This window comes from Zootoca vivipara, chromosome 10, assembly GCF_965207765.1.
Source record: "Zootoca vivipara chromosome 10, rZooViv2.hap1.1, whole genome shotgun sequence".
In the NCBI taxonomy this organism is placed as follows: Eukaryota; Metazoa; Chordata; class Lepidosauria; order Squamata; family Lacertidae; genus Zootoca; species Zootoca vivipara.
In genome coordinates, this window is record NC_142593.1 from 45146439 (window position 1) to 45165246 (window position 18808).

The following is an 18808-nucleotide window of genomic DNA, read 5'->3' on the forward strand; positions in this document are numbered from 1 at the left end:
GCTAATTTACCAACATTCTATCTCATTACTTCCAGATGCACGAAGAAGCAGAAGCTGTACTAGCAACCAATCAGCAAATGGCTAACCCATCGGCTGAATCCTGACCCCTTGTTTTTTGTGGTGTGGTTAAATATGAAGTTGTCGGTAGCCTCGGATAATAGCGTCTAATTGACTGGGCGAAGAGAAGAGAAGCATTCTGGGTACAAGTAACAGAACCTCTCCTCCATGAAACTTGCTTCCCCATCCATCCATCTGAGCCCTATGGGAATGGTTAAAACAATGAAAGTAGCAATTACCAAGATATGCAAGGAGAACGAAGCACTGAACACTTGCACAGGTTTTCATTTCACTTATTTTTGAAACGCAGCATCGTAATAACAGAGGACAGCGTGCAGGGACGTGTTGTACATGGTTGTGTTTTTTTAAAACTTCCGTTCAGGACAGAGAGTGATGCCTTTTAAACCCTGGATCTCGGAGCAGCTAAGGATCTATCTCCATTGTCATCAATGGAGCTGCTCGAACTGTGGACGTCAGGGGATTAATGATGGCTTTCTGTGATCTTTTTCCTAACCTTTGTGAAACACTACTTGGAGAATTTCTGGTCTCTGAGAGAGAGAGAGAATCCTTAGTAACTTGGGGTAGTCTTAAGTTATTGTTACAACAGCAAAAATCCTTATTTGTGTTAGCAGTCGGTCCAGTTTTGTTGCAGTTACATGTGATGATGTGTTAACTGAACCAATTAAGGAACTTCACTACAGTTCGATTATTATTTTTTAAGAAAAGAACAAATCACTTCTCAGACCCCTGGGATCAGAATTTCCCTGTACATATAATAATGCATGTTGTTCGGTCGGGTTTTCTACATTAATGCTCATCTAGTATGTAAATTGTCTAAATGTAAACCTTTTAACAAGCATGACTTCCATCAAATAAGGGTGCATACTTTATCAAGAAAAACTAGGAAATATATACCCGTTGCTGCTTTTGATCAGGAAAGAGGCAAGGAAAAAAAAAATACCACATTCCATGTCTTTAATTTTTCTCCTTACCACTTAGCTTTGATTATACATGTGAAAGGTTAATTGCAACAGAATACCGGTAATGGTAGTGAAAAGCCTTAAAGGTGCAATGCGGAAGCGAACACTCCTTTGCTTTAATCCATTGTTCTTTCACAGATTCTTTGCACAGATGATGTGATGGTGACAATATATAGGTCAGTTCTCCCCACACCCTTAGTGCGATTCCTAAATTTCTAGAAGTGCAGACTTGAAACACGTGCATCTTGTCCCCAGACCGAAAGCCCCCCCTAGAATCAAATAACTTGATATATGCAAACCTGTACATACAAATGCCCAACCACTTTCATTACAAAAGACTGGCTGTAGTGGATTGAGGTCACTCTGTAATTTCTTGTGTATGAAAATAGTACAGCGGGACTGTACTGGCAATCATATGTCCACCCATTTTTACCTCTCTTTCCCCCCCCCCCCATTAAACAAATTCAAAGATTTGCTTATCAAGGTGTAATTAGCTCAGTTTTGCATATTCCTTATCACAGCTTAATCAGTGCGCTAATTCTTTTTGTGGTAGGATTTTGTTCCATGTTATAGAACGTTAAGAATATTTGAATTTTTCATTACGTAATCCAATCTTGGTTAGGTTACCTCCATTGCCATTCCAAAAAAAAAAAGCTCCACAACTCAGGGAAGACTGCAAAAGTTAAAAGGCCAAACCACCTCTAAGAGTCACTGCTTTCCTTAGTAGGAAACTGGCAAGTGCTTACAGCCGGCATCTTTTTGTCAAGCTCCTTTTTGCAGTTCCTCGTGAGCCCTTCTTTCACTTAGGCTCCTTGCCCTTCCTGTACAGGGCAGATGGAAGAACGAGCAGTTCTTAACCTCTGGAAGTTTTGGATACACAGCACCCGAATCCACTTCTTTTGTTCTTCTCCCACATTCACCACGGTGGCTCCTCTTGAGAGCATCTTCCCCATCACACTATGGCTTACTTTTTGCCAAAGCCTCTTTCTCCTGGCTCGATGAGCTCAGCGTTCATCTCCAGCCTCCGTGTTTTCCTTGCATTGTCCACACTGCCATCCTAACCTGCCATTGGGGAGCAAATAATTTTCAAGGAACAGGAGTTGTCTCGGTGGCGGGCTCATTTTCACCTCTTCAGACTTGATGATGACTTTGGTTCCAAGGGATGCGACACTGGGTGGGGTTCCAAGGGATGCGACACTGGGTGGGGTTGGGGGGCTTGCAGAGGTTTTGAGATCTTCTTTCACATATGATGATGGCAGGGGGGGGGAGGAAATAAGAATAGTTACTAGGTCTTTGAAGTTACTTTTCTCCCATTTGTTACTTTTGGAAGCTGTTAACTGGAAGGTGACAGGAAGGAGCAGAGGGCCCGTAGAGGCAGTTGTCACCTCCCCACCACCACCACCACACTTTACCCAGACGTCTTATTTTCCTTGAGCTGTAGAGGAATGTTTGGAGTGGCCGTGGAGGTTCCTTTCAAGTAAGAGTTGGCCATTTCCCCCTTCCTATAGTATTACTTGTTAAAACTGCTTTCATCGGGTCATGTGGCCTTCACTATAATTTAATCTGTAGAACCCCTTTAGGCCTATAAATGGAGGGTTCCTAGCAAAATTAGCTCCCTCAGATTCCCCCCCCCCCCCATTTCCATCAGAGCTCTTTGGAGATTTTGGTGGGGAGCTTCAGCTGCTTTACTGCCTACCTATTAACCGCATGGAATCTATTAATCTTATCCGCCAGTATGTACAGATATATCGTTTGGACTTAAATACAACTCCTTTGCAAAAACCAAAATGCTAGCTGCAGTAGACCAAATAGTGGTGTAAACCCCAAAGGAGTGATGTAGTACTCATGGTTAAAATGGGGGGGGGGGAACCGCAATCTAATACAGTAGTAGTGAACACTACCTCAGTTAGGATAGAGTAATTAAGGCCTATAGGTTGCTGATTCCAGCTGGAGTTAATTCATGAACTCTAGTTTACATTTCTGCTTCCAAGACAAAAGGTAGCTAAGGCTTTTTTAAAAAATAAATAAATAAATCTATATTTAACAAAATAAATTGTTCAGGTGGTTAGGCTTTCCAACCCAGCTCTTAAAGAAGGGACATGAAAAATGAATAGGGAAAATTAAACAGTAAACTTGGATTGCAGCATCTACACCCAGAAAATTCACCACTACCTTTTTTTTAAGTGCAAAAAACTCTTGACTTCCAATCCTGACGATCACCAAGAAAAGTGCAAAGTAACATCAAGTGATTTTTTTCAAGTACATTTAAGGAAAGGCAACATATTTCCGTAAGTGTCGAGGATGTAATAATGTCAGTACTGAGTGTTTCATATATGATACCTTGCGTTTACTTTAATTTGTCAATTAATTTGATGTGGCAGAAAATATTCTGGAGTGTAACACAATGTGTTTTCATTGAGAAGCTGTGTTTTGAACTGAGTACTCCTTGGCCAGTCACGGTAGCATCTCATTCGGTTGAATACTTGGATGTCCTTTAACTTTAATCTTTGATTAACCTTTAATCAAGCCAAATGCAAAAGCCCTGAATTGTGAACTGCCTGAGTGTTTGACAACCTCATGAGTCTCCGAGATACAGAAAAATCAGAGGGTGGCTGTATATACTTGGTCGGTTGCATTTGGCTCGGAGGATCAAGAATTCGACAGGGTAGCCTTAGGTGCTCCTACACAGGAATTTAGCACCAAGCCAAAACCATAGGAAACGTTCCCTGAAAAGGAAAATACGATGGCATGTGGGGAAACTCTCAGCATCGCATTTTGAATTATGTGGGTGGTGTGGACCATGCCCCTCATACTATGTCCCACTGTTGCTTTTGCAGAAGGGTGGGAACTGCAGGCTTGGCTCAGTGACTTCTGGGACATCAGTGCATCCGATCCCTGTAGAAATCCTTGTGCTACTGATCCCCCTTCTGACATTGTGAGGCACGTCACAAAGGAGATTCCAAGTGCTTCAGAACCGACCCTTGTTTAGATGCAGCTATCCCACTCTCACGCACACACACTGTCCTGCCCTACTTACTGCAGTAAAAGTTGGACAGAAGGGATTTTAAACAAAAGACCCCAAAGTTCTCCAGGTCTTTTAGAGGGAAAGGGGAGCATGTAGTATTCCCAAAAGCTGCATTTGAGAGAACACTTTTAATTGACACCCTTTTCCTGCTTTGGTTCAGCGCATTCCAAATGTAACTCTGTAGGAATTCTATTTTTCCTGTGAGAGATAAATTAAGGATTAGATATTGGCTATGACGCCGACTGTTAGATCTGAGTACCTCCAGTTCAACATCTCCATTAATACATTTATGGCAGCAGCCTGATTATATGATATGCATAGAAAACCTTTAGCTGTTACTAATTCTCTGTGTCTTTAAAAGGTCTGATCATCAGACAAGGAAGTGTTGGCCCCTTGCAATATAGGCCTGGATTCAAAGTTGGTCCTCTGCTCACATAAGCAGGGTGATTTCTGCCAATTTCCTCTCTATTTGCCAATGGCTTCCCCTTCTAGTCCCAAAGGCCCCTCCAACTCCCAGGAGCATATTTTTTGAAAGGGCAAAGGGGAGCGGAAGACAGGAAAGCTCTGTCCACAGAAGATCCAAGTCATATTGTCAGATGCGTGACAAAAGGCCCACACAGTCCTAAAAAGACCCTGTTCATAATATCCGCCATGTAGGCTGCTGCTAATTAGGCACCATCGGTTTTCATTCCTCTAGAAGAGGAAAGTTGCTTTCTCCGACACATTCTAGAATACTTGCCAGGCAACAGAGAATGTCCTTTGGTAACTCTTCAAATAGCAGTATAAGGAAGAAATACAATTCTGGAAGCATTTTGGTTGCAGCTCGGCTGCTTGCGTTTCTGGCAGCACTCTATATATAAAGATTTTTGTAAAGTTGATGTCCCACTTGTGAAGTGAATGTAAGTTTCAGAGGGCATGGGGTCCGACCCAAAGAGAGGCACTTATAAATTTAGGGCTTAACTCTGGATGAATATTGCCTTAAACGTATTGATCCTTTTTCTTTTTTGCTTTTAATAGAGATTTTAATTGGAGATTGCCTTCTGTAACAATCCTTATTACCGTACCCTTCCGCTTGCCCTCTTGTGCAGAAAAATGTGACACTGCAGATGGGCCTGTGTTTTCCAGTTAAATGTACCTCACTATTAAATGCTGGCTAGTGGTGATGGGAACATGGTAGAATCCCTACTAGAAATTTTCCTTTTTCTAGAAATGGCAATAGCCCTGTCTTTGTGGGGGTTTTTTTGTTTTTGTTTTTAGACATCTCAGCGCAAACCTCCAGATTTGCTATGTAATTATTATTTTTTAATTCAGTCAAGGACGTGGTTTTTATTTGGATTTTTTTTCTTTTGTAAAATAGTTGAATAGCAACGCCACAGCATGCAGAAATTGCACTTTTTTTTTGCTTGACCTGCTTGTATAAAATAGACACTATTTAATTTGAAAAAAATGTAATTTATGCCAAAAATAGAAAAGAAAAAGAAGAGCGAGAGAACTTGCCATTCTGCCACTGCGTAAGGTTAGATTAGCACAAAACGCAAGAAGTTTTGAGGGGGAGGGGCAGTATTTTGTAGGTGTAATTTGTGGGTGGGTGGGGGGCGGGGAGATGTGTTTCAATAGTGGCTGCCAATAACCCAAACTATGTGTGATGTTAGAGATTATGTAAATTAATCATTCTGAGGAGTGGGAGAAGAGAGTATGAAAAACTTCAAAGTTCATTGTCTCCACCTCATGTGGTCATATTTCCTTTTTTCTTTTTTTTTAGTTGACAAGCTGCTACATATTTGGAAGTTATATTGTTTGTAGGTCACTGAATGGACATTGAAATCTGATTTATATTGTATACCTGTAACATAGAAAGAAAGAAAAAAATATTTATATATTTTCTGTATGGATATTTCATTGAGCTGTGTATAATTTTGAAGAGGCTTTGTCCCCAATTGGATCTGCCCATCTGGATTCTTTCTCTTTTCCCCCCCCCTTTTTGGATTTTTGTTTTGTTTTGTACAGCGTGTACAGTTCACATCTATGAACATTAAAAGCCTCCTGAAGCATTATCTTATCAAAGGGATGCATTGTTAATAAAATGGACTTTAAACTTGCTCTCTTAAAGTAAAACGCCTGGTGTTTCACCATCTTTGCACCGTTTGGTGCTACTGGGTACCAAGCTAATCACCTTACGGCAAATTTAAGGTAAATATCCCTTTCGTTTTTGCAACTCAGGTTTGCCACTGTATCGAGACATTAGCCCTATTCAGATGTTTGCCTGCCAATGCGTGGACGAAAGTGGTGGAGGGGGGCAGGTCCTGTGCGTGTCCCTGCTCCCCATGTGATTCTAATTGCGTTGAACAACCAAGTAGGGTTGTTGGTGTTTAGCATTTGTCTTGTCTTTTGACCTTTTATTAGCTGTGGCTTTCTGCCTTCACCCTTCATTTTTTGTTTCCTTTTAAAGCTGACCTGGAGTTTTCCTTTTCCCCACCAGGCGGCACTGTAACCTAATACTACGCAAGCTGACTTACGTGGGAGTCAGACCCAGTGGTCCATCTAGCTCAGCGTTGCCCACACTGGCAGGCAGCAGCTGCTCGGGATCTCAGGCAGGGGCCTCTCCCTATTTGGAGTTGCCAAGGGTTGAACATTGGTCCAGATGCCCTACTACCCCTGAGCCACGACCACTTCAGCTGTAGTGAAACTGAAGCAGGTCCTGCTTTATAAGCACAATGCATTTCCAGGGAATGGTTCATTAGGTGAATGTTCATATTCTAATGCAGGGTTTGTTCGATCTCCCCCCCCCCCCCCCGGTTTCTTCCTGAAATCACTACAGCCAAAGGAAATAGCAGGTTTGTCAGAGCTCTCTTGCTCACTGATAGGTCCAACTTTTCCTTCTGTATGATTTGTCTGACCTTGGTCCCCACTCTCTCTCTTTCCCCGTGGTTTCTGTTTGAAAATGGCCGATGGTTACCCGCAAAGCACACAAAAAAAGTAAGGAAGTCGACTGTACAGATAAGTGAATCTGTGGAGTGTATAGCAATGTTTGGGCATAATTCTTTAAGGGCAGATTGATGAATTTCCGGTTAGCGGGACCCGCATGGACAGTAGTATGAAAGTTCTCTACCTTGTGCCAATAGCTTCCAGTAGTATAGAGGTCGGAAGAGCAAGAGTAGTCAACATGGTGCCCCCGAGATAGGTTGCAACTCCCATCATCCCACACCATCGGTCCCCAGGCTGGCTGGGGCTAATGAGAGCAGCATTCCAACAGCTGGAAGGGCAGCTGTGTTGAGATACCCTGGACATTTTTGTTTTGTTTCTTTCAAAATGAAAAATCACTTGGAGAGGCTCTGTCTTGGGCAAGAAAAGTAGCTGCTGAGAGGAGCTGATTAGACTCCTAAGGTGATCAGGAACCAACAGACCGCCCACCCAGTGGCACTTCGCTCTTGAAATTTATGGGCATTTTCTTTCAACACATGGGAAAGTGCTTTTGAAACTCTTGAGGAGTCCTCAAAGAGTTTCAAATGCAACTCAAGTGGAAAGCATGAGAAGATCGGCTGGCTCCAGTAGAACGGTCCGCGATCCCCGTTAGCATTTAAAGGAATCCCAAATGGTATTATATAAATGTAAAGAAACCAGTAAGGTGCAACTTGGTTCTGTACTGAATTTAATTGGGAAACATACGGTATGACTGGACCAGTCATGTTTAAAAGTTGCAAGTATTTCCAGCTGAATTCCTTAGAAATGTGCATGCTTTATGTGAAACTCAAGGTCGCGCTATGTTGAATGTTCTGTCTGTGCAAGCATGTCAGTTTACCAGATGGAACAACCCCCCTCCCCTCTTCCCTTGCATGCTCTAGGGGTCTCACGAAACACATCCCCAGCCAATACAGGGGGGCACAGGGGAAAGCCCTGTTGCGCAAGTGAAAGGCCTTGCCCAGGGCTTCTGCTGATGGAGTTCATTAGGCAAATCCTGACGTAAGAATGGTACACCTTTAAAAAATATTATTTTATTCTTTACCCTGCTCTTCCACCCCACCCCCCAAAGGCACCTAAACTGGCTTACAAATATCAGTGCAAAGGGATTCCCTGCTCTCTGTATAAAAGACACAACACAAAAGGAAAAGGGACTGGGAGGGAAGAGGGGACAAGCATACGAGCCTTCTTACTTTAGTGGCTCCCCAGCTGCTTCCTCCCACCATTCCTCTGCCTGACACCAGCTTTAGAAAAAGCCACAATCTCAAGCCCTGACACAGAGCGCCCTGGGATCCACAGGATCCAAAACTTCCCCATTCCCCTAACTGGATCAGCCCTGAAGCCATACCAGACTGGAAATTAATTTCCCTGCCTTTGTGCTCAATAGGAATTAAGGGTGGCATGGAAGAGAGAATGAAGAAAAAGTTGCCTCTTTCCACACTGACCCAAAGGAGCCAGCAGGGGCCTGGGTGCAGCAGAAATCTCTCTCTGCCGCACCGTAAGTTCATGGCCTAAATGTGTGAACCAAGCCGAAAGCAGAAAAAAGAGCACTTTGCAGATTCTTCTACCGTGATGTACTGTCCCCATTTGCACTATGAGAAGGAGTGATTGTAAGGATCACCACCTCTGTTTGTTTCCACATAAGGTAAAAAAGGCAAAGGACCCCCGGACGGTTAAGTCCAGTCAAAGGCGACTATGGGATTGAGGTGCTCATCTCGCTTTCAGGCCAAGGGAGCTGGTGTTTGTCCACAGACAGCTTTCCGGGTCATGTGGCCAGCAGGACTAAACCGCATCCACCTGTCCGGCTTCAGAGACTAGGATCTAGAAGCAGCTCCTGTACAGAGCTCAACAGTGTATAGCAGTTAAACGCGCCATTTCATCATCGGATGCAGGTGCGTTTGCTCTGGACTCTTGGGACAGCTGGGGTTTGTAAACCGATAGCTGCCTGGGTTCAACAGAACCCACGCCGAGAGACACTTCTGTTTGAGAGAGAGAGTCTAAATCACCTTCACTCGTTTCTGGCGGGTGGCTGATAGCGGTGCTTCCAAAACCAAAGCGCTCGAGCGGCTGGTAAGATGTCAGAGGTAAGTTGGGCTTCTTGCTTGCTGCCTTTTGTGATGGTAGAGTCTCGCAACCGTGCGGGTTAAAGTAGCTCCAATTTTCCACAAAAATTGGAAGTGGAGGCTGCTTGCAGACAGGACCTGGACATGTTCCCATCAGCTGTAATTTGCTGGGAGGGGTGTCGCTTATTTCCATGGGTCCGGACTTCACCTGTGGAATCTACAGAAAGCAAGCAAATTAAAACCAGACTCAGAAAGATGAAGATAAAGAGCACTCCCTAAAAAAGAATGGGCTGGATCCAGGCTAAAGTGTCCTCCAGCCACTCCTTCCATTTCTGTGGTAGATGAGCGTGAATTTAAAACATCTCATTACCTTCCAACGCACGGAGGGCAACTTGCTCAGGCAGCTTCCTGCAGCCAAGGAGGTTTCCTTGTGCATTTTAGAACCCTGGAAAGTATGTAGGGCAAAAGGAACACTAGGCTAGCATATTTGTTTCTAGAGACCCACACACTATTGCCCAACACAATCGGAACAGGTTTGAGTCCAGCTGGATGTGATATCAGTGGGACTTTCCATGACTTAACTCTCATTGGATTTCAATTAAGGAAGAATGGTTGATGAAAATCTTGGAATATGCAGAGATGGCAAAATTGATGGCACTGACAAAAGGTACTACAGTCGTACCTCGGTTTAAGTACACAATGGTTCCGGAAATCTGTACTTAACCTGAAGCATACTTAACCTGAAAAGAACTTTCCCATTGAAAGTACTGGAAAGTGGATAAGTCTGTTCCAGACGGGTCCGTGGAGTACTCAACCTGAAGCGTACTTAACCCGAAGTATGAGTGTAATTGGTTATGGAAGTCCGTACTAAACCTGAAGCGAACTTTCCCATTGAAAGTAATGGAAAGTGGATTAATCCGGGTCCACGGAGTACTTAAACTGAAAGTACTCAAACCGAAGCGTGCTTAAACCGAGGTATGACTGTATTTTAGAATCTAGGCTCTATTAAAAGTTATTTCCCACACATTATGACCACAGTGGAGTTTGAAGTGTTTCTTAATATGCTCTGCTATTTTCTTACATGTTAGAGAGGATGAAATAAGATAAGATAAAATGCAATTGTATGTAATTTGGGTTAGAAACCTCAATGTTGGGTGAGGGGGGAGTCACTAGTTTTGTTGAATTGGAATATAATTGTTGAGTAACAAATGTAACTTTCTGTATGCAAAAAAGAATAAAATATTTATTTATTTTTTAAAAAATTCAATTTAACCAAAGGATGACCAGCTTAGGGCTTGTAGCCAACTGAAGGGTAACACGAATGCAATGACTTTTAGCTGTGCAATGTAACTTCCCTGCTCTAAATCTGCTCTGGAGGTTTTGGGGGAAACCCCGGAACAGATTTAGGAGAGAGTCACATTGCACACCTAAAGGTAGTTTTGCCAGCTTCACTGTTTATAGAGTCCTCCACTATCAGATTTTGATAGTGATTTTATCCTACCTTTAAAAGAGCTGCATCAGGATGGGGGATTTTCAATGAATTCTTCACGCTAGAAAAGCATGGGAGGGGAAAAATAAGAAAAGAAAGGCAACTTATTTTGTTGCTTAAAACACAGCAGTGATAAAGTTATTTGTCGTGTCAAAGGACTAAATCCACAACGGTCTTCTGAGAATCAGCTGAAACAGTCAAATGCAATTGGCGTGTTTGTCCATAAAGTTAGATATTTACCTGCCCAGGTACGCTGTGCACTAGCCCCCTTGCTCTGCCCAGAGTAGGTAACTGAAGTGCACCTGGGTAGGAGGCACAGCACCACCGGCTTATCAGGGGAAGCCTAAGCAAGTTTGTTTTGTTATTGCTCCACCTTTCCTCCAAAGAGCTCAAGGTGGTGAATGTGCTTCTCTCCTTCCCCATTGCTGGCCCAACATCACCCAGGTGCCAGTCAGAAATTAACTGCTGCTGCACCACAACTGACATCAAGCCTTGAAGCTGCACTTAAGAATTAGCCTGTTAGGGTGACAGGAGCTATTCATTCTCCCACTCCTGGGCCATGACCACTGTTCTGAACCATGCACACACACACATATATATATTTACAGTCAATGATCATTTCATAACTTAATAAGCCAAGATATGAAAAGCCTTTGTGCGTGTACATACCCCCTTTGCTTCAGCCACAGTTTAACCAGGTAGCCTCTAATTAACCATCGTTTCCCATTTTATCTAAACCAGGAAACTATGGTTTGCAGCTGTCCAGGCTCTGAGCCATCTTCCCTTAGTGGCTCCCCAGCTGGTTCCTCCCCCCCCCCCGCCCAATTCCTCTGCGTCCAACCAGTCTCTGACACCAACTTTAGAAAAAGCCAGGATCTCAAGCTGGCTCCACGTAATGACACCCTGGCTTGTTCCCAAGCTGGCAATTAGTTTTCCAGTTTGGTTGAAACAAGAAACCGTGTTAAGCAGAAGCTTCTAGGTTTGTTCATTCACACCACAAAGGGAAGAGCAGAAGGACTGCACAAGTAGGTAGAAGACCCATTCACCACACATTAATTCAAGATACAACACCCCAAATGGGGTCAGTGGGGGAAACAGAAAAGACAATGATGGATAAAGAGTGAAAGGGTCACTTAATAAGAAAGCAAGGGAGTTGGTGTTTGATGTACATAAGCAGCTGTGCTATGCTTTTAACTTCATCGTTACCCACTTACAGATCCACTCACAACTGGGTCATTCTTATCTGAAGGGCACTGCACCAGCAGTATTGTAATCACTTTTTAGAGAGATGGTATGACAGAAGGAGGGACGCAGGTGGCGCTGTGGGTTAAACCACAGAGCCTAGGGCTTGCCAATCAGAAGGTCGACGGTTCGAATCCCCATGACGGGGTGAGTTTCCGTTGCTCGGTCCCAGCTCCTGCCAACCTAGCAGTTCGAAAGCACATCAAAGTGCAAGTAGATAATTAGGTACCGCTACAACGGGAAGGTAAACGACGTTTCCGTGTGCTGCTCTGGTTCGCCAGAAGCGGCTTTGTCATGCTGGCCACATGTCCTGGAAGTTGTACACCAGCTCCCTCAGCCAATAATGCTAGATGAGCGCCACAACCCCAGAGTCGGTCACGACTGGACTTAATGGTCAGGAGTCCCTTTACACACAACCAATCCCCTCTGTACGTGTGGGGCACCCCTGCACATGAGGAGAGACCCTGGCTGGGCCAGGGTCCCTCCTCACATGTAAAAGATTAATGAATTGTGCTAAACCCACCATTCACTTTTCCAAATGCACACAGCAAGTAGGAGCACTGATGGTACAATCACAAGTGGCAGAAGGATCTGCAGCCATCCATTTCCTGTTGAAGAAAAAAAAATAAACAATATTAGGAACAGATGCAGTACCCAGATCACTCAATGTTATTTTAGATGGGTTTTCAGTACCAGGAAAAACAATATGGCCAGATAAAATTCAATAAAAATGAATGGGAAGGGTGGTTCTGTAATATGCATGCCAGATGTGGAATTGACATGCAATATAGACTTTAAGAAGGCAGATTTCAAAAACTTTAAGGAACTACTGGGAGAGATACCATGGTTAGAAATACTCAAAGAGAAGGGAGTCCAAGATGGAGGGAGTTTCTTAAATGTGAAATATTGACGGCACCAATGCAGACAAATCAGTCTTCCATATCAGGACAGGATTCATGACTAAGGAGACATGAAACTTGTCTCCCGCTATATAAGACAACTTGTCAAAATACTGCAGCTGATGAAAAATGACAGAATTCAGCAAACTACAGAGCTTGTTCACAATTGCCATACACATAAATGCCTTGTTAAAATATGCAAGTAACATTTAATCCTCCAGCCAATGTGCCCAATGATCAGGGAACAACATCTGGAAGCCATTACATTAGTTACCCCTGCTTTAATAAATTAAGTGACTATTAAGACTTACCATCCTCAGGGGGTGTCAATACTTGTCTGAAGTTCTTAGGGAGAGCTTGTGAGCCGACACTGTAAGCTTTAACTCCAACCTCGTAATTTGTGCTGGGCTCCAAGTTCCTCACTGTAAAAGTCTTAAGATTTGGATCAATGGTATAGATGCAATGCACTGGATGGTCTGCATTCAAAAACAAAGGCAATGGCAGGTAAACAAGTTCCTTTCTTCAAGCTCTTGTAGCCACCCAATATAGAAGAAATGAGGAGCCTGTGTTTTTTTGACTCCAGTTCACATCAGACCCAGTAAACCTGGCCAATGGTCTTGGCAGATGGGAGCTGGGTGGGCACAAGCTCATCATCTCCATAATATAGGGCCACACAAATGTGGATTTGTGTGTGCATATGATAGAAATCAGAATGAAAATCACAATGCTTTTCGCTGATGTTGGGCCACCTATTCAGTGACCAGTCACCTGGATCTGAAGAGCATGGCTTTCCCAACTTGCAGCATCTATATATATAAAATGCAAGTGTCTCTGCGTCCACGTTTTCCGTGTGTCCCTGGGCTACTGCGCATGTGCCCCAGGGACACAGGGATTGGATGCAGAGACTGCACGCACGCGCACACACGCTCTCCCCACCCCCCCACCCCTCTGCCAACCGCCGCTCCCGGCCGGACAAGCGCCTCAGTGTGCTTGTGCTAAAGAGCGAGGAGGAGGCTGCTTTCCCCCCCTTCCCCCCCTACGACCAGCAGACCAAGGGGGCAGGGAGGGGCGCCGGGGGAAGCCGTGGGTTCTTCTATCCGAGAAGGGGCTCAGTACCTTGGATGCCGGTCTGGTGGGACATGACGGCAAGCAGCCGCCAGGAACTGCCGCCTCTTGGGCCGGGGGCAAAGGCAGGAAGCGGCGCCGGGGAAAGAGAGCCGCCACTCAGCGCCTCGCTTGCCTTCGCCCCGGCGGAGGCTCCTTCGGGCCAGGCAGCGGCGCCAGGACTCGGGCCGGAGACACCGGGAAAGCGGCGGAGTCACCGGGAAAGCGGCAGAGTCACCGCTGCCATGTGCAGCTGAGGAGGAGGCGGGCTGAGGAGGGCGGCCCGGGCCGAGGCGGCGGGCCGGGCCGAGGCGGCGGGCGTCGAGCTGAGGGGGCCGCCGGGGAGGCCGCCTCGAGCTCCAGGCTCCTTCCTTCCTCCTCCTCCTCCTCCTCCAGCAGCAGCAGCAGGAGCGCGACAATGGTGGGACCCCCTCCTCCCATCTCCCGGCAGCTCCGGCCGCCCCTCGTGGCTCCTCACGGGCATCGCCATAGCCTCTGGCCGGCTGCTGGAGGAGGAGGAGGAGTAGGCTCGCTGGCCCCGGGATCCACCCACCGCCACCTCCTTTCCGCCCCTTGGCTGCCTGAGCCCCGATACCTCTCCTTCTCCCAGCGGCGCCCATGGTGTCCTGGCCGAGGAGGAGGCGCCGCGGCCCCGGCTTCTGCCGAGACACGCGCTCTAGCGCCCGTTTTTAAACGGGCTGAATTCCACTAGTCATTTATAACTGAGGTGGCCCTTTCACACGTGTCATACTGACACTGTATGAAACCATAAAAAGCATCCGTAATACAGAGCTCAGTAGAAGAAAAATACACGCCAACTGAGGGGCAAATAGAAAGTAGATTGGCATCCAGAGATAGAACTCCAGATTGTTTGCAGTAAATAAGTCAGTGTTTTGAACTCCCAATGGTTTAACAGCGGCAACAGCGAAAAGACTTCCACCCTCCCCAAATTAGACTGATCAGGGAGGTGGATAAAATCAGGACCGTAAGAGACTCTGAGCTCAGAGGTGATCAGAGGTGCTCTGTTTGTTCTAAGTCCATGCACACCCCACCCCTGAACCACGACATAATTTGTACTTGGAGCAGGTGGTAGATCTCTTGGTTCTAGAAAAACAATAACACAACCACATTCCCCCCCCTTCTACCAATTCCTAAATGACATTTGACGTAGTAATCATGTGCCGCACCCTATTTGAGCATCATTTAAAGCTTAAAGGACCCCTGGCCATTGGGTCCAGTTGTGACTGACTCTGGGGTTGCGGCGCTCATCTTGCGTTATTGGCCGAGGGAGCCGGCGTACAGCTTCCGGGTCATGTGGCCAGCATGACAAAGCCGCTTCTGGCGAACCAGAGCAGCACACGGAAACGCCATTTACCTTCCCGCTGTAGAGGTACCTATTTATCTACTTGCACTTTTGATGTGCTTTCAAACTGCTAGGTTGGCAGGAGCTGGGACCAAGCAATGGGAGCTCATCCCGCCGCGGGGATTCGAACCACCAACCTTTTGATCAGCAAGCCCTAGGCTCTGTGGTTTAACCCACAGTGCCACCTGCGTCTTATTCGAGCATCATACTCATGTGTAAAGACAGTGTGAGAGTAGGACTACACAGAGTACCCCCCCCCCCAGATGCACCAAGTAAACCCTACTCTGGCAGCTGAGCATGTGGTGTGAACATTTGCAGAAGAGGGAGCATGGTAATAGGGCAACGCTGTGAAACTGCCCCCACCTGACAGTGGTGTCTACGTGAATGGTGTGAGGTCAAAGAAATGCAGGATCAGGGCACAACATGGGCACACCAGGGGAGCTAATCTGACACTCTTGTCTTGACTCACTGTGAGCCTCCACTGTCCAGAAAAGTGTTACCAACACTGCTGTCAGGGAGGGAGGTGTGTACAACCGCGCACACAAATCAGTGTTAGAAACCGAGATGTGAAAGCTAAGAGCTAAACGGCACCTTAAACCCAGGTTATGGGCGCAACAACGGGCTGCCTAGGTGTGCTTTTTAATAACAAGAATACAATGCTGAAAATTAATGAACTGCAGCTAAAATATTATGTTCATTTTTCACGTGGTCTAGTCCTTTCCCTGCCCACCCCCCTAATATTCTTAAGAGGCTCTCTTCTTCAGTCTTCAGAGAGTAGCTGGAAGTGGGGAGGCAGAAAAAGGTCCTCCTTTCCTTCCACTCTGCAGTTTCAATCTGAAATCTTTGGCGCAGTACTGCGCCCAGAGCTCAGAATCTGCTCGCGCTAATGAAATTCCTTGTCACAAAATGTGCCTAGAACAATGGGAGTTTCAAACACTGACACAAAGCCTTCCATGTGATCTGGCACCCTGAGCAATCAGCTGGGACACATGAAGTCCCCTCTCTCAACATGTTGGTCTTGTATGTGTGGACACAGAGGGAGGCCACACATGATTATGGGGATGTGGCTACTTGGTACAGCACAGTCCCCCTGCCCTGTTGGTTTTAAACATGGGTGTTTTGCCTGAATACAAGACGTTTTGGGTGTTGAACCAATTACCTGGATGTAATGTGCAGTTTCCATGTTCCATTTTCACATAAACATAGTAACCTCTGATAAAACCTGGGTGGGTTTTATTGAGATGATCAAATTCCCAAGTTAGGGTAAATGAATGGGAAGTCACTGTATGTGTTTTCAGATTCTCAGGCTCATGAGCTGGGTCTGGAAGAAAGGATGTTGATGAAATGGTTATGTGCTTCTTGGACTGCCAACCTTTGACCTTGGCTCCACTGTCAGATTTCCATTTCTTGCCTGTGCAAGTTTGCATTTTGAGAACATCACCAATTTAAAAGGAAACAAGGGAATTGAGCCAACTCTTTCTCAGAAGTCCTCACTATCTTAGAATAGTCATCTCACCCCTGCTTCCCAAGACAGACACACTCTAAAAACCCCAACTTAGGGTCAAATCTCAGGATTTCACCTAGATCCCATTTTTCAAGTTTCTTTCTGGTAAGAAACTCTGTTGTTTTACAACATCAGCACCATACAGTGGTCTGAAGGTACACCATGCAGCAACCTGGCTGAAACTAAACAGGGGGTTTGGGGGGGAGGGAAGGGGTAGCACATAGACTAGAGGCCACTTCATAGCCTCTTGCATACTAACTTGAGTTCAATGGGAAAAACACAGGCTATAAAGGCAATAAATAAATGCACTGAAGCATGCACTTCCATGGGCTACAACCAGCTGCAGAAGATACTTCCACAAACACACTCAGAAAAAACTCATTAGTATGTGATTCAGCACATGTTTAAGTGTTCTACTGAGTGACCCAACTCCCTTGGACTTTGCCTCCTGTTATAATAATTACAGAGACCGTGACCTCCTACTATGTGGCCATGGGCACACTTTGGACATAGCTGCAGCTATTCTGGTTATAACACCAGGGGCATTGTTTGCCAAATAGCAGGATTCTCTGCACACAAACCTGACAGATATGTCTAGCTTCTGTCCAGCAAGCAGTGTTGATACAACTCACCATGCGCACTGGAACATGTCCATTGCTTGGCTTTTGAAAAAAACAGGGTCCACAGTACTTACTGGGAACCACTGCTCTAGACTTGTTTTCAGAAGACTTGTTCAGCACATCATTTTCAATGTAGTCAAACATCACCACGGGCTTACCTGATTCGTTAAGATATTTAGCCTTCTTTTCCAGTAAATGGGCTCTACCATCTATAGTCCCATACACCCGGAAAGTGTATCTCACATGAGATTCGAAAGCATCTAGAACATAATACATTTCAGGTAAGCATTTCTACTTAGAGATTAAAGTCAGATTGCATTTACTGAACAGAGCAAGCCATCAACTGAAGGATGTGATATTTAAGTAATGGAATGAATAGGAACGAGATGAAACTGGGTGTGCTTTTGCTTATGAGGAATTTGTGCCCATTCTCCCTTCAGCTGTCTCTCACATTCCCCCATTCATATACCCTGTTTCTCATATTTTAAGACATACCCATAAAATAAGCCATAGCATGATTTTTAAGCATTCAAGGAATATAAGCCATACCCCGAAAATAAGACATAGTGATAGGTGCAGCAGCAATGCCGGCCGCGGCAGGAGGAGGAGGAAAAAAATAAGACATCCCTTGAAAATAAGCCATAGTGTGTGTTTTTTTGAGGAAAAAATAAATATAAGACGTGTCTTATAATATGAGAAACACGGTACATCCAGTCTCATAGATTATTATGCAATAAATGTATGCACCATGTCATAGCATCAAGCCATCAAAGTGCAGCGTGCAAGACAAAACCCAAACCCAAAAAACAAATTCTAGAACCAATCAAATTATTTCGGCAAACCCTAAGAACAATTAAACCATGTTTTGATACTCTTAAAAAACAATTTATGCAGATATATGGATGAAACAACAGCTGCACCCATTCCTGGACAGGGATGGACTCTCCCGTGATGGTCCAGGCATCAAAAACCTCACATTTAGTTTACTGTAATGCACTCTGCGGGGTTGCCCTTGCCAGGGGTGTAGGAAGAGGGGGGCGATAGGGGCGCTCCGCCCTGGGCAGCATGCCCCCGAGGGTGCCATAGCGGCTGCCCGCCTTGCCCGTGGGCGCCACGCCACGCCCCCAGAACCTGTGCCACGCCCCCACAGGCGGTGCTTCACGCCCCAGAACACATGCCAGCCCCGTCCCCGCCTGCTCTCCGCCCCCGGTGCCGGAGCATGAAGGTCCGCCACTGGTCCTTGCACTTGGTTCAGAAGCTACAACTAGTGCAAAATGCCAAACTAGAGTACTGAGTGGCTCATCAAACGACATATGCATTACTCTTCGTTTTTAAGGATCTGCATGCCACACAGGTCACTTGGGCCTCTAATAATGATTGATTTGCTCCTAAACCAGCGCTGTTTCTCTAGGAAAAGAGGTGCCAAAACTCACCATGAACACCTCCCTTGTTCTTTTCGAATGGCAATGGCACCCACCTGAGAGGTGCCGGAACAGAGTTCTGG

General features: G+C 45.5%; 2 protein-coding genes across 7 annotated transcripts in view; one reads left to right on the top strand and one right to left on the bottom strand.

Moving 5' to 3' along the window:
• Nucleotides 1-5527, top strand: part of RICTOR (RPTOR independent companion of MTOR complex 2) — a 68874-nt gene extending 63347 nt beyond the window's left edge. For 2 of the 3 annotated variants that reach the window (XM_035100375.3, XM_088653225.1), the window contains exon 39: nt 36-1487. In XM_035100375.3, coding sequence (XP_034956266.1) covers nt 36-104 — 69 coding nt within the window. In that variant the 3' untranslated portion in view covers nt 105-1487. Of the gene's footprint in view, nt 1-35 lie in introns of all 3 variants that reach the window. The other variant, XM_035100376.3, reaches the window with a different exon arrangement.
• Nucleotides 5528-7694: 2167 nt separating this feature from the next.
• OSMR (oncostatin M receptor) overlaps nt 7695-18808 on the bottom strand; it is a 41897-nt gene continuing 30783 nt past the window's right edge. For all 4 annotated transcript variants that reach the window (XM_088653230.1, XM_088653226.1, XM_088653229.1 and 1 more), the window contains 6 exons: nt 17463-17564; nt 16340-16501; nt 13025-13189; nt 12338-12422; nt 10585-10633; nt 7695-9300 (listed from right to left, as the gene is read on the bottom strand). In XM_088653230.1, the coding sequence (XP_088509356.1) occupies nt 8866-9300; nt 10585-10633; nt 12338-12422; nt 13025-13189; nt 16340-16501; nt 17463-17564 (998 nt within the window). In that variant the 3' untranslated portion in view covers nt 7695-8865. The remainder of the gene's footprint in view (nt 9301-10584; nt 10634-12337; nt 12423-13024; nt 13190-16339; nt 16502-17462; nt 17565-18808) is intronic.